Raw genomic sequence first — 12972 nt, 5'->3', positions numbered from 1 at the left:
CAATGTGTGTCAGCTAATAAATGCATCTGCAGGTGAATGAACATGCTGAAGCTGATATTTGTTGAGCAACAATTTATTGCAGGTCTCCAAATCAGCTGCAAAACACATGGCAAGGCAGTGAACGTGAATGTCTTTGAAACCGTGGCTCTGTGGGAACAGAGTTGCCATTTGCTCGCACGTCTGAAAACATCAGGCACGAGCCTTTCCTTAGAAAGTCTTTGATAAAAAACATGGCTCATCTGTTAGGCAGTTCTTCGCTGGTGTTGTCAGGGGTCAGGGAGGAGCGGAGGGAGAGTCACTGTGTAGGGAGAGGGATGCCCCGGGGGTCGGTGACCTGACCCTCCTGCAGGTTCTTCACCAGCTGGGCCAGCCAGCGCTTGGTGGTGGTGTCGTCCTTCAGGACCTGGGAGAAGGTGGTGTCTTTGAGCTGGTCGGGGAGGCACTGACGGAGAGCTTCTCTGGCTCTGCACAAGCAAACAATGACATGATGTAGGCTGGAGCGGGAAACTAGGATGTGATCACAAGTGGTGAACACACACAAACCTGATCGGAATTGTTTTTTAGAGATAAAAATACCTGGAGTTGTCGGACAGGCGCAAGTAGCAGCGAACTACATGCTTCAGTAGGCGGGCTGACGGCTCCTTGGAGAGCTGGAGGACCATTTTGCCCTGAAATAGAGACAGAGAGTGTGGGCCAAGAAGAAAAACTGCACACAAATGACACATTTTAATAATGAAGACAGAATCTTACAAGAATCATAGCAACATGGGAGAAACGTTCGTATGTTTGACAGATGTACGCCAGCCCGGTGTCGTCCAGGAGAATCTTCTGTAGTATGAAGGTTGCAACCTGAAAAATATACACACCACAAGCTGTCAATACATACGGTAACACTACACTATGAGGAGAGATAATGTGCAGTGTGTGATGATACTGTCAGGTCAGAGTACCGTTTTGGAGAGCTCGCTGCCGGACTCCATGATGCGAAGGCACAAGGGAATGATCTCTGTGGTCAGCAGGAAGTTGATCACTTCCTGCTCATCTGTTTTCACCAAAGCACCTGGACAGAGGTGACGCAGGGAACCAATGAGACGTAACGTTGTCAAGACCTGAACAGTACTGACAGTGTACTGTCGGGAAAGATGTCTTACCTATGACTCCTAAGCTGGTGAGGCGGAGGTACTCGAACGGCCGTGTTTTGCTCACTGTATGTAAGAAAGGATAAAGGAAGAGTGGGATGTGCGCGGCCAGGAAAGCTGACCTGCGAAGGACAAAAACCATTGTCTTCATATTTGTTTTTGATGAACGGCCGCTTTCAGTACTTGACCTACTAGTCCTTGAAATCACACGTGAAGTCCTACCTTGTCTCTGGATGGGAGGCCACACACTGGAGGAGTGCAAGAGCGTTACACACTCTGTTGGACTGGTGTGCTGTCAGGGTGGGGGGGTTGATTGATGGATAGATGTTGACGATTTCCTGGCGATGACAGGGATGAAAATGCGGGTAAGGCAGCATGCACCAATCAGACAAAACATTAAAACCAGCGACAGGTGAATTGAGTAACTTTGATTCTGCTGGGGGGGCACTGCCAGAGTGAAACCAGTGCCCAGACTCACCTGCAGCAGGGCCGCTATGGTGCCACACGAGTGCCACAGCATGGGGGCCAGGTCAGGTACAGACTCCCTTTTCTTGCTGAGCTCCAGCAGGGCGTTCTCCCTGGTCTCTGGACTGGACAGCTCATTTATCCACTGGTAGATCTTCTCTCTGTCCACCTGTGCCAGTGCTGTGGTTACAGCCTGACAGCAACACCGGAAATGGGGATATGAGAATAAATACATTTAAATTCATGTTAATACCATGTTACTAACGCCAGTCTTACTCACTTGTACACAAACTGAATTTACCACTGAGTTTCCTCGTCCATCTCAGGTTAGCTAATGCTAGCTAACGTTAGCTGATAAATAAAGTTACTCACCGCTCCTGTAGCCAACATTGTTAGCAGCACCTGGGGTAAACCCGCTAATATAAGGCCTTTTAAACACCCCTTTACCAAATGTAAGCGTTTCACAGTGCTGGAAAACAGAGTTATTCTGCTGAAACGCAAACATCAGGCTACGGCGGCTTCCATGTTGAGCTAGCTAGTAGCTAGCAGCACTTCCGGTTGAGTATTTTCGAAGTAAAAGCACGACAATTAAAAAGAACCACGCATTTATTTATTTTTTCTTCTTCTTCTTCTCAACTTAGACAGTCTCACCATCGCTGTAAAGTTTTGTGGCACAGAATGATCCTTGCAAGTTGCACTATAACAGTTATTTTCAGTTTCATGAATATTAATAAATGCGTGCGGTTGCACCAGTGGGAGCAGTCCAGCAGATGGCGCCAAAGCTTCATCAGTAGCATATATGAGTTTCTCTACTGTACACCCATCTGCCAAAATATTCAAACCACTGACAGGTGAAGTGAACATTCATGTGGATACCACCTGACATGTTCCACCCACTCAAACACCTTTCCAGACCAAGTACCCCCCCTAATGGCAACAGTGCTCATCACTCAGGAATGGCCCAAGGAGCATGAGAAAGAACTCAAGGCCTTGACTTGGCCTCCAAATTCCCCAGATCCAAATCCAACTGAGCATCCTTGGGACATGCCGATACATCATCTTGCAACCCACAGAACTCAAAGGATCTGCTGTGAGGACCCTGGTGCCAGACACAACCCTAGACTTCCTGTGTCCATACCTTGACATGTCAGAGCTATGTCCAATCCATAGAGGGCCCAACGTGCATGGGCGGTATGTCTGGGGTATCGGCACGTCCCATAGATTCCCAGTCGAATTGGGATCTGGGGACTTTGGAGGCCAGTTTGATGCCTTGAGCTTTTTGTCACGTTCCATGGGCCATTCCTGAGCGATAAAAATCAACATTGATAATTTAATGCTAAACTAATAATTATAGTTCTATGAATCCTAAATGATCCAACAGTATTTCACTACATTTTGTTACGCTGAACACATTTTTCCCAAACTGTAAATACATAGTTTTATATCCGATAAATGTAAAGGTAGCAGTGCATGAACACTTACTAGATATACCTTTAGAAAGCTCTTAAATTCACTGTAGTGTAATTCAGGCAAGTATAACCTACAGACTGAACATACAGCCATGCAGTCCCCATATATGCTTTACGCAATGTGCATGTACATGAAAATGAATACCACTGACACAGTTTGTGAGGAGAAATTTTATTACAGAATACAAAATACTGCTGGTATAGAAACGATTTTTAGTTGCCACTGTCCTCGTACAGATTTCTGTGTATGAATACAGTGCACACTGATATAGAATCCGAATCTTAGATTAAATGGATGTCAACTCAGCAAATTCAACCTTGGCTTCACATTCAGCAGCGATGGTTGTTGACAAAAAGTAGAAACTTGAGGTGTGTGGGAGTGTATGTGATATCTGAAGATTCCTTATGGCGTTCCTGGGATGAAAGAAAGAGATGGTAAAAGAAAAAACGTTACTGTTAAATTCATGATAATAATGTTATAACAATAAACATACGTAGTCTAAGCGAATGTTTTGCAGTAGGTGTTATTCCCCCGCCTCAGTCTGCAGGATTGTCGGCCCCTTGGTGCCCTCTTTTGGCTTTGTCAGGAAGTTGTTCCGTCTGCCAGCAGTGTGGCAGCTGCGCGTCTTTTGATCGTTCATTAACGTGCACACGGTCCAAGCTTACCTCTAACCTCCTCACTCTGCATCCTGGAGGAGGCAGGCCATCCTCCCTGAATCTCCTGGGTACCAGCGGCCCAGAGCTCTCTACCAAGATGCTACCCTGCACACAGTCACAGTTTCAGCTCTAGGACATCAGCCTTAGCTGTGGTTATTGGTTGTATGTATTAGAGAGGAAGAAGCAGTCACCTGAAGAAAGGGTTCTTGAGGTCCAGGACATTTCCGGACCTAAAGCCCGACTGGTCGACTGTGGCGGTGATGTGGATATCATAGCTCTGCCTGGAATGTGGAAAATGTTCATGAGTATTTAATACTCTTACAGGTTATAGACTGAAACCATCTTCCACGAGAGTGTTTGCCAGTTTCATGAATTAGTCTTAAAACCAAACAACCAAAACTACCATGACGATATGCAGGTGATGCTCACAGCGCACAGGCGTACCTGTTGTTAGCGGCCAGTAGGACCGTCCCTGACAGAGTTTGTCCCAGCTTGGCGAACAGCGGCGTCTGAAGCAAACATCTGACCTGATGCCAGCGGGTCACAGGCTCTGTGGGAGCTGTGGAGAGCCACACTGTTGACCTGCAGGGACAGACATTCTCACACTGACTTCAACTGAGTATTTTATGTCAAGGGATTAAAGTCAAACAAGAAATGTGCCAGCTAATATGATATAAATGTCTTAACATGAGTTTCAGTTGCTCAAATGCAAAGTCTTTGGATGGAAAAGCTCTCTGTCATTTGTTCAAAAAATTCCATGTATCAAAAAGCAGTTGCTTTCTTCAAACCATGAATCAGTCAAAGCAATACAATATGTCAGACTGGAACACTTGTGTATTCTTTACTTGGATCCCAAATAGGCCACATCAAACCAGAAGGCAAGTCCATGGCACAGACCAGACTGCAGCAGTGTAAACTCAAAGGGAATCTCCATTCTGTAAAACAAACAAAAAAAAAACAACACACAAACCCAAGTTTGATTCCTAGTCTCTTACTTAGCATGTAAGAATTAAAACCATTGGTTGTATCAGTATGATTATCTCCCCCAAGGGCGTTTGTTTGTCAGCAGGATTATGGAAAAAACTACTGGCTCAGTTTTCATGAAACTTGGTGGACAGGTGTAGCATGGAACAATTCAAATTTTTGAGTATATCCGAATCACAGAGTGGATACACAAATTATTTTTCACTTTGGATAACATTGTGAGATAGGACATTTGGCCTTGGCGAAGGACCATGCTCTCTAGGTGCTCTTCAGTTCTTCTCTGGTTTTGATTATGAGTTTAACCTGTTAAGGGTCTAACCCCAAGATGGGTCTTACCTGTTGATGGGTCTAACTAGTGATGTCGAAATGAAGCTTCATGAACCACCACTTGAAAAAAGCTCAAGGGACGGCAATGCAGTTTGGTTTCAACTAGCAATGGCCAAATGAAGCTTCATGAACCATTTCCTTTATTTTTTGGGTCCACTCTGGCACTCTTTGTTCAACAAAGGGTTGAAACCAAACTGCATTGCCATCCCTTGAGCCTTTTTCATTACACCAAGAGCGCCATCTAGTGGGTTCAGCAAATACAACTGGTGGTTCATGAAGCTTCATTTGGACATCACTACGTCTCACCTTTTAAGGGTCTAACCTCATGATGGGTCTAATCTGTTGAGGGTCTAACTTCACGATGGGTCTAACCCAGGGGTCTCAAACTCACGGCCCGGGGGCCAGACACGGCCCTCCAGACCATTCTATACGGCCCGCTATTTGATTTCAATTCATAGTGAAATCCGGCCCGGCCGTGAACGCAGCGGACCTTGAATGCAGCCTTGTCACGACTGAGGAAAAATGCCCGATTCTGTTTTTGACCCTTCAGCGCATCATCCTAGGACCCTTGAACGCATCACCACACCTGAAACCAAGTAGAAAAAAAACAAACATTTGGCACGCTGCTAACACTATGGCCAAAAGAAAGGTTGACGCTGAGTACAAAGTGTTTCAGGAGAAGTGGGAGACTGATTATTTCTTCGTCGAGTTTAAGGGGAATGCCACCTGTCTCATCTGCAATGAGAAAATTGCCGTGTTTAAGGAGTACAATCTAAAGCGGCATTATTCAACTAAACATGCAGAGCAGTATGCTAAGTACCAGGGAGATGAACGGACACAATGAGCTGCACAGCTGAAGAAAGGACTGTCAACGCAACAAAACTTCTTCCAGAGAGCAAGAAAGGAGTCCGATGCAGCACTTGAAGCAAGTTATGTTGTCAGTGAGATGATCGCCAATCGAAATTCAATTTTTTTCAATCATTTTTTGTGGAATACTTGAAGTGGCCCCCTTGAGACAAGACTGGATGCTCAGCGGCCCTCAGGTAATTTGAGTTTGAGACCCCTGGTCTAACCTGATAAGGGTCTAACCTGCTAAGGAACTGACCTCATGATGGGTCTATCCTGTTAAGCATCTAAACTCATGACGGGTCTATCCTGTTAAGGGTCTAACTTGTTGAGGGTCTAACCTTATGATGGGTCTAACTTGTTAAGGGTCTAACCTTATGATGGATCTAACCTGCGAGGGGTCTGACCTCATAATGGGACTAACCTGTTAAGGGACTAACCTGTTAAGGGTCTAACTTGTTGAGGGTCTAACCTTATGATGGGTCTATCCTGTTGAGGGTCTAACCTCATGATGGGTCTAACCTGTTGATGGGTCTAACCTCATGATGGGTCTAACCTGTTGATGGGTCTAACCTCATGATGGGTCTAACCTGTTAAGGGTCTAACCTCATGATGGGTCTAACCTGTTGATGGGTCTAACCTCATGATGGGTCTAACCTGTTAAGGGTCTAACCTCATGATGGGTCTAACCTGTTAAGGGTCTATCCTGTTGAGGGTCTAACCTGTGTAAGTCTTCTTCTTTAGCCTCCATGAAGTTGATGCAGTGCTTGACAGACCTGGCCATCAGGATCTGCACATCAAATGTGTCCTGAAAGACACAATAAACGAGGAGTCTGTTAAAAATTTACATAAATATAGAATCCATATTACATATAGTACTTTTGTTTGAATTCTAGCCACACATTTTGACTCCAGGGCATTTGAAGTCACAGGTTTAGAAATGTTATACTTCCACTATAATACAAAATAATATAGTTAGAACACTGCTGGTGCTGTAACATGCATTTGTCAAAACACGCTGATGTTATATGGGGGCTACTGTTGACACACACGTACCACGATAGGCTGCTTGAAGAACTCATCCACTGCGGCTGTGTAAAGAGCACTCAGGTTAACTCCAAAGAAGCTTTTCTGCTGCCTGAAGAAAGCAGAATTAACAGTGAGGTAACTCCCACAGCCAACTGATTGATATAGATTGATTTCTTTATTCCATACATTTAAACACGATGACCTCTGACTCTTGCCGAGTCTCCTCTTGTGCTCAACTAAATTGTAGGATATTGGATTAAAAGGCACAAAAGCTCAGAACATCAGCGTTAAAGCTGGAAGTAGTGTAAAGGACGAAGTTAAGTTTTTTCCTCAGTGTTTCTGCAAAAATAGTTCTGGTGAACAACATCAGTTTATAGTTTACCTTCATTCCTCAAGGCTGACTGAGCCTGACTTTTGCATAGTGGTGAAGCAGTGAAGGGCACAGACCATGGCAATGTGTACACACACACACTGGTTGTGCAAAACACTTGTGCACAGACAAGCCACACAACAAAGGATGTAGTGTTTGCACGCATTTTCCAGAAATACATGAATATAGCAGAAACACGTTTTCATTTGTGGACGAAAAACTACTGCAGTGAATCAAAAACGCCTTCTTCCCTTTACGTCTCTGTATCGTTTCTATGGGTTACATGTCTCTTACATTTGATATGTTCGTTGCATCACTATAGCCAGGTGCAGCAGCTGAGGCTGAATGAAGGAGCCACAGCTGGTGCGGGAGGTAGAGTGGTACCAACTCGGCTCACCTCTGTGTATAGACCTGGTTCTGGAACCAAACTCCTTGACAGGGTCTGGACTCTCACCTTTTCTAGAGATGCCCAGGGTGTGAGAGGCGCCAGGCGGGTGTACCCCCGAGCTCAGCCTGCTGCCAGCCCCGGATAAGTGGATGAAAATGGATGGATGAATGGAACATTACTCTTCAGCCAGATGGAAATATAGTATGTACTTTCCTACCTTAATGATACTTGACTAATATTTGTCCTGGGTTACAATGCTTCTGGAAAAAGACTGAATTTCCTGTGAGGAAATCTTAAATCTATTAACTTTTAGTATAAAATATCAGCTTTATCCCTAACTTACAAAAGCCCATATCAGTCAAAGCCTTGGCTGGCCTGTGTGAGTCACGACTGGACTTAACCCGAGCGTTTTACACCCACAGGAAACATGCCTGACTGGGGTCACATGTGTGTCTGTGTGAGAAAGACAGAGACAGAGGGGAAGAAAGGCGCCCAGTGTGTTTGCTTCCTCATGCATGGATTTATGCCTGTGTGTGTGTGTATGTGTGTGAGAAAGAGAGAGAGAGAGAGAGAGCGAGAGAGACCAGAAAGTGGCCCGTGTGTAGTGTTCGAAGTAGAGCTGTTCGTCACTGAAGGGAGCCAGATGAATATCACCATAGGAGGGAAACATCAGACCTGGAAAGAGAGAGAGAAAAAGTATGACAGAAAACACAAGAGTCAAACACACAGTCAGACATTTAGGCTGGAGTTACCCTGAAAATTAGCTGTCAAGACAGAAAGTCCCACGTCAAAACCCTGGTTAATACCAACTTGTCCCACGTTGAGATACAGTGGGTAAGTCCTGGGGCAAGTCTTAGTTCGTCACTTGTGTTTCAAGACCTAAACAAGTCATGATCTGTGTGCTGCTTCGCACTCATGCACCTTTCCCAAAGTTACATGTATACCTCGAACAACTGTCATGATTTGCATATCTTAATCATTCCTTGGGTCATTCATTGCGTCCCTGACGTCCCTCTACTCCTACCATTGGGTTTGAGCCATTTTCGGGCATGCAAGAAGCTCTCCATGAGCCTTTCACTGAGCAGCATGTATCCCATCGGTTCAGAGACGATGACATCAACCATGTCAGGACAGCTGACCTCCTCCACCTCCCCTTCCAGGACCCTGATCTGCTCAGACAGACAGTTACTCTGGACCAGGATCTGCACAGGAGACAGAGACACGTAGCATTCGATAAGAACACCTTAAAACTGTAGGACCACATTATCACAAAACAATCTCTTCAGTCTTTATGGTGTGTTGAGCAATCTGGCGCCGGTACTTGTGATTACCTGCTGTGGAGCAGGTACATCGAAACCCAAGCTAATGTTCAGTATTTAATCCCCATATATCGGTCTATACCCAGAACTGTGTGCATCAGCATCTCTGTACGGCCCCTTGCTTTCTGAACTCAGGGCCAGATGTTGCCGCAACCCATTAACTCCCCAGAATGCCATGCTCTGCATGTGATGTATGTACTTGATGTGTGTCTAGTGTTTTGCTACAGTGTCTTTTTCGGCTCTATCCAAGCCAACACACACAAAACATTACTCTCCAACTCTGCGTTTGAGTTGGGAGATCCAAATCTCTCTTGTAGGTTAGCAACAGAGACTCGAACAGTGGTGAGCAGTTTTAAAAACCTCCCTAAGCTGACATTATAGTGATGAAGATGGGAGGACGGAGGGTTTAAATCTGCTGACCTGTGTAAACTTGGCCATGGGGCTGGACTCAACAGCATACACTCTGGTGGCTCCAGCTTGGACAGCGAAGAAAGACAGAATACCAGAACCACAACACACATCCAGGACCACCTACAGAGACAAGAAGAGCAGAACGGGCAGGCAGCTGTGAGTTTCACATGAAAATCACAAACCTTTAAAATACACACGTACATATACACTCATGGATTCTGTCTACGGTCACCTTGTCTCTGAAGTCGGTCTCATTGAGTAGAATGGCTCTGTGATAGGTACCGGTCCTCAGGTAGTCCTGAAGCAGGCTCTGCTGCTGGGACACACAGTTGTGGAACTACACACACAAACACACACACAACACTGATCAATCTGAAGTCGTTTTCAGGTCTATCTATTTACCCCTGCATGGTGGGTGGCCTACCTCGTAGCCCTGTGTTGTCCATTTTTCAAACACAGTCGGATGTCTCCTCGAATGTTTCTCCGCATCCTTGTTTCCTCTCTCATGTCCTTCTGGGCAACCTTTCCTTGTCTCTCCATCGCCCCCCGTCTTTAATACCTGCTGGAAGCTCTTCATGTCTGGAGGGTCAGTGAGGAGAGGATGCTTTACATGACAGACCAACCACAAGGATTATACACAGTATGAACTCAAGCATAAACTGTACAAACCAGTTGGAGTTTTGAACTGCAACAGAAGACTCAGCTCTCCGACTGTGACCAGGAAGGACTGTCCTCCGACCTGGCAGCAGTCCATCTCCTTGGACACGGTGAAGTGGAAGACTGATGCTCTGTTGGCTGGAAACAGTTTGGTTGAAACCACACAGAAACGGACGCTTGACGTTTGAGACAAAATTTTGACTTGTAACAGAGTGTTCGAACATTTTATCTACTTTGCATGTTTTCCGCTACTACACCGCCTGTCCCTGCTGTTCTCTACATGAGCAAGCATAGCATGTGTGTGTGTGTGTGTGTGTGTGTGTGCACCTGCTCACCATCACGCACAGTGAGCTGCTGAGCCTCCAGGCCTGTGGTGAGCAGCAGAGTGAGCTCCTGATCTGCTCTCTGTCTGCACACACTGACCTGCTGCTCCCTGCTCGCCTCCTTCAGAACACAACACACTGGGTTTTATCACTGGACACATCAAACCAAACCATGCAAGACCAGGACTGGTGACATGATGAAGATTTAAATGATTCAAACAGGCGACTGATTCAGTTTCATGGCAAGAAGAGGAATTAACTAGATAAGACTAAGAACTGGAATCATCTTCTTTCATGACGAGTTTGTTACCTGGCGGACCAACCATTGATTTACTATAAATGCATCCCATAAAGACATGACCAAGCCAAGAGGAGCAGTGCGCCCCCTGCAGCTTCAACGCCTACCTCCTCATGTGTGTCCATGTGATCCTCCTCGGAGCTCACCTCCTCCTCCTGCAGAGTGAAGACCCGGACAGCGAAAGCCAACGACTCCTCGCTCTTCTCCCCCATTCTTCAGTGTGAAAGAAAGCTGCTCCTGGAAAGGCAAGGAGAGGCCAGAAGGGGAGGAGGTGGAGGAAAAGGGGAGGAGAGACGGGAGGGGGGAAAGAGAGAGAAAAGTGGTAAAAAAGAAAAGAGAAATCTGCAGCATTTCTGGGGGAAAAAAACTGAAATGTATCTTTAAATCTTATTGGATCCAACATGTTAGCAGCTGTTAGCGTTTTACATTTGTACAGTTGGTTTGATGGATGGTCTCATCTTGTCTTTTTGGAGCTCATTCAAGTGATGTATCTCATACATGTGTGCTCGGAAAGGGAGCTCTGCACGGGTTGGGGGCTGAGCAAACAGCATGAGCTTTTTGTCATGTTCCGCAGGTCATTCCTGAGCAGTTTTTGTGATGTCCTCTGAAACTGCATTTTAGATCAAGTAGGCTACTCACTTTTTAACTTGCTCCTGAAACTTGACGACACTTAGTGCATCAACATTAGGTGTGCGCAGTCATGCAGTGGGCCGGATTGAACCCTTTGGCGGGCTGGTTCTGGGCTGTATGTTTGACGTCCCTGACTCGAGGTTTAAATAACTTTCCAAGACCGAACTAACGTATACTAGGTACTGTATAAGTGCCTCGAAACAGGCTATTGTTGTAGCAGTTGTGGTGGCATTGCTGTTGTAAGTGAGACTGACTGAGCGGAACGGCAGAACTGCACCTTGACGCCTTGGAGAGACCGAGGGGGGAGTCGCACAGAACTTTTTTTGGATTTAAACTGTGATGGCTGGGAGCTGATGTGAGATTTAGCCGACAACGTAAAGCACTGGCCGCAGAGTCGGTCATGTCTCTGCAGCCTTGTGTTGCAGCGAAACTGTCTTTCCACGATAACCCCAAGGGAACATTTCCCGTGGGGGTCCAGCAAATGTTCCCCTACCCCCCAGGCAACACTCATGGAACATTCCTCGAACCAAAAATTGCTCACTAGTATTCTTAAAATTAGTGTATTTAAATATTTCTGTATACTGGGGTTCCTAAACAGCCATGGAGTTGCATGAATTGCACTGGAAAAGTGAGAGTTGACAGCTATATACTCTTCACAAGAGGCAGGGGTGCACCACGGACAGGTCGCCAGTAAAGCACTGGGCATGGTGGAGGGTCAGACAAAATGACAACAGCACTCCATCTGCTGGACGTATCGCATTACTGCAACAGCACAGATGAAATATCAAGTCACATTGAATTAGAGAAGGAAATGGAACTAACTTCACATCTGTATATACTAAAGACTCGTCTGCAAAGAAAAGTCATTTTGTGAACACATTTTGGGGCGTGTGACAAGAAAGTCTGAAAAGTGAGGGAGGTGTGGAGCCCCGCAGTACTGTGGCCTTTATTCAGCTCAGCTATCTCAAGTATATACCGTGCTGTGGAGCTGGATACTGTAACACTCTATTAATATCCAAGCGCTGCATAGCGTCCTTGCTACATATAGAGATTCTTCCAAGGCTGTCTATTTGCCACCTTACATTTTAGAAAAGGCATTGTAACTATATTAATGAGCCGCTAAGTTAAAGGGAGTCATCACAGTGACACGTATTGGGGCGTGAATTGCACAGTATGTACAGGACAAAACGCAGTCTCGGTAAAATACGCTGAAATGAGATAGAGGCACCATGTTCCTCTGAGAAGCAGACTTGCGCTGTAAGTAAAACTCAGCTCATACACCGACAGTGGCCGCACTCACACAGAGGTCACTGAGGCATGTTACAGCGCTGTGGTTTACATGGCTTATATGACTGGCTTATACAGCAGCTTGGCATACAGTCATTTCTAGATTCAGTTTCGTAAACTGTACGCACCTGTCGCTCATTCCAACCGGAGAGGCATCAGCTCCTGTCTTCTGTGGACCCTACGGACACACAGTCACATGTCATGAAGCAAACAGGGACCAATTACGCACCAATAAAATTCTTTTAGAATTCTAATCAAGTCTGTTTAAGGGCGGACGAATGAATAAAACCTCACAGAAACAGCAGTGGGCCTTCTGGAGAGGTGAACCATGGCCCTGGTGTCCGGTCTTGGACTTGGTCATCCACCTGGCAAG

At 45.8% G+C, this 12972-nt stretch overlaps 2 protein-coding genes across 5 annotated transcripts; both read right to left on the bottom strand.

The window, feature by feature from the left end:
• Window positions 1–58: 58 nt before the first annotated feature.
• On the bottom strand, window positions 59–2162 carry cnot9 (CCR4-NOT transcription complex subunit 9). The gene is made up of 8 exons (XM_033615790.2): window positions 1977–2162; window positions 1618–1797; window positions 1362–1477; window positions 1152–1261; window positions 951–1060; window positions 751–849; window positions 577–668; window positions 59–464 (listed from the first exon to the last, which is right to left on the bottom strand). Exons 1-8 carry the CDS (start codon window positions 1992–1994, stop codon window positions 296–298), a joined length of 894 nt encoding a protein of 297 aa, XP_033471681.1. The 5' UTR covers window positions 1995–2162; the 3' UTR covers window positions 59–295.
• A 1081-nt stretch (window positions 2163–3243) lies between these two features.
• Window positions 3244–12969, bottom strand: LOC117249916 (histone-arginine methyltransferase CARM1-like). Of its 4 annotated transcripts, none has more exons than XR_004501016.2 (17): window positions 12894–12969; window positions 12728–12777; window positions 10790–10919; window positions 10397–10505; window positions 10074–10199; window positions 9829–9983; window positions 9637–9741; window positions 9414–9524; window positions 8699–8876; window positions 8259–8349; window positions 6944–7025; window positions 6610–6695; window positions 4576–4665; window positions 4175–4312; window positions 3922–4011; window positions 3740–3835; window positions 3244–3487 (listed from the first exon to the last, which is right to left on the bottom strand). XR_004501016.2 is itself a non-coding variant. In XM_033615781.2 (16 exons), exons 3-16 carry the CDS (start codon window positions 10892–10894, stop codon window positions 3820–3822), a joined length of 1482 nt encoding a protein of 493 aa, XP_033471672.1. In that variant the 5' UTR covers window positions 10895–10919; window positions 12728–12777; window positions 12894–12969; the 3' UTR covers window positions 3244–3819. The 4 variants fall into 4 exon arrangements, 1 of the variants encoding a protein (XP_033471672.1); XR_004501017.2 differs by having other exon boundaries at window positions 10829–10919; XM_033615781.2 differs by having other exon boundaries at window positions 3244–3835.
• Between the last annotated feature and the right edge of the window lie 3 nt (window positions 12970–12972).

The sequence above is a fragment of the Epinephelus lanceolatus genome, chromosome 24 (assembly GCF_041903045.1).
Source record: "Epinephelus lanceolatus isolate andai-2023 chromosome 24, ASM4190304v1, whole genome shotgun sequence".
Taxonomy (NCBI): Eukaryota; Metazoa; Chordata; class Actinopteri; order Perciformes; family Serranidae; genus Epinephelus; species Epinephelus lanceolatus.
Note: the sequence above shows the minus strand (reverse complement) of the source record. Positions and strands in the feature narration are given on the sequence as shown.

Excerpts from the sequence above, each read along its gene's own strand:
- cnot9 (XM_033615790.2), bottom strand. Across the intron at positions 1,478-1,617 it reads CCATAGCGGCCCTGCTGCAG|GAAATCGTCAACATCTATCC; the intron begins GTGAGTCTGGGC and ends TGTCATCGCCAG. Across the intron at positions 850-950 it reads GCAGCGAGCTCTCCAAAACG|GTTGCAACCTTCATACTACA; the intron begins GTACTCTGACCT and ends TATATTTTTCAG.
- LOC117249916 (XM_033615781.2), bottom strand. The coding sequence starts at position 10,894 with ATGGGGGAGAAGAGCGAGGAGTCGTTGGCTTTCGCTGTCCGGGTCTTC. Across the intron at positions 8,877-9,413 it reads CCATGGCCAAGTTTACACAG|ATCCTGGTCCAGAGTAACTG; the intron begins GTCAGCAGATTT and ends TCTCCTGTGCAG. Across the intron at positions 4,666-6,609 it reads AAAGAAGAAGACTTACACAG|AATGGAGATTCCCTTTGAGT; the intron begins GTTAGACCCTCA and ends TTTGTTTTACAG.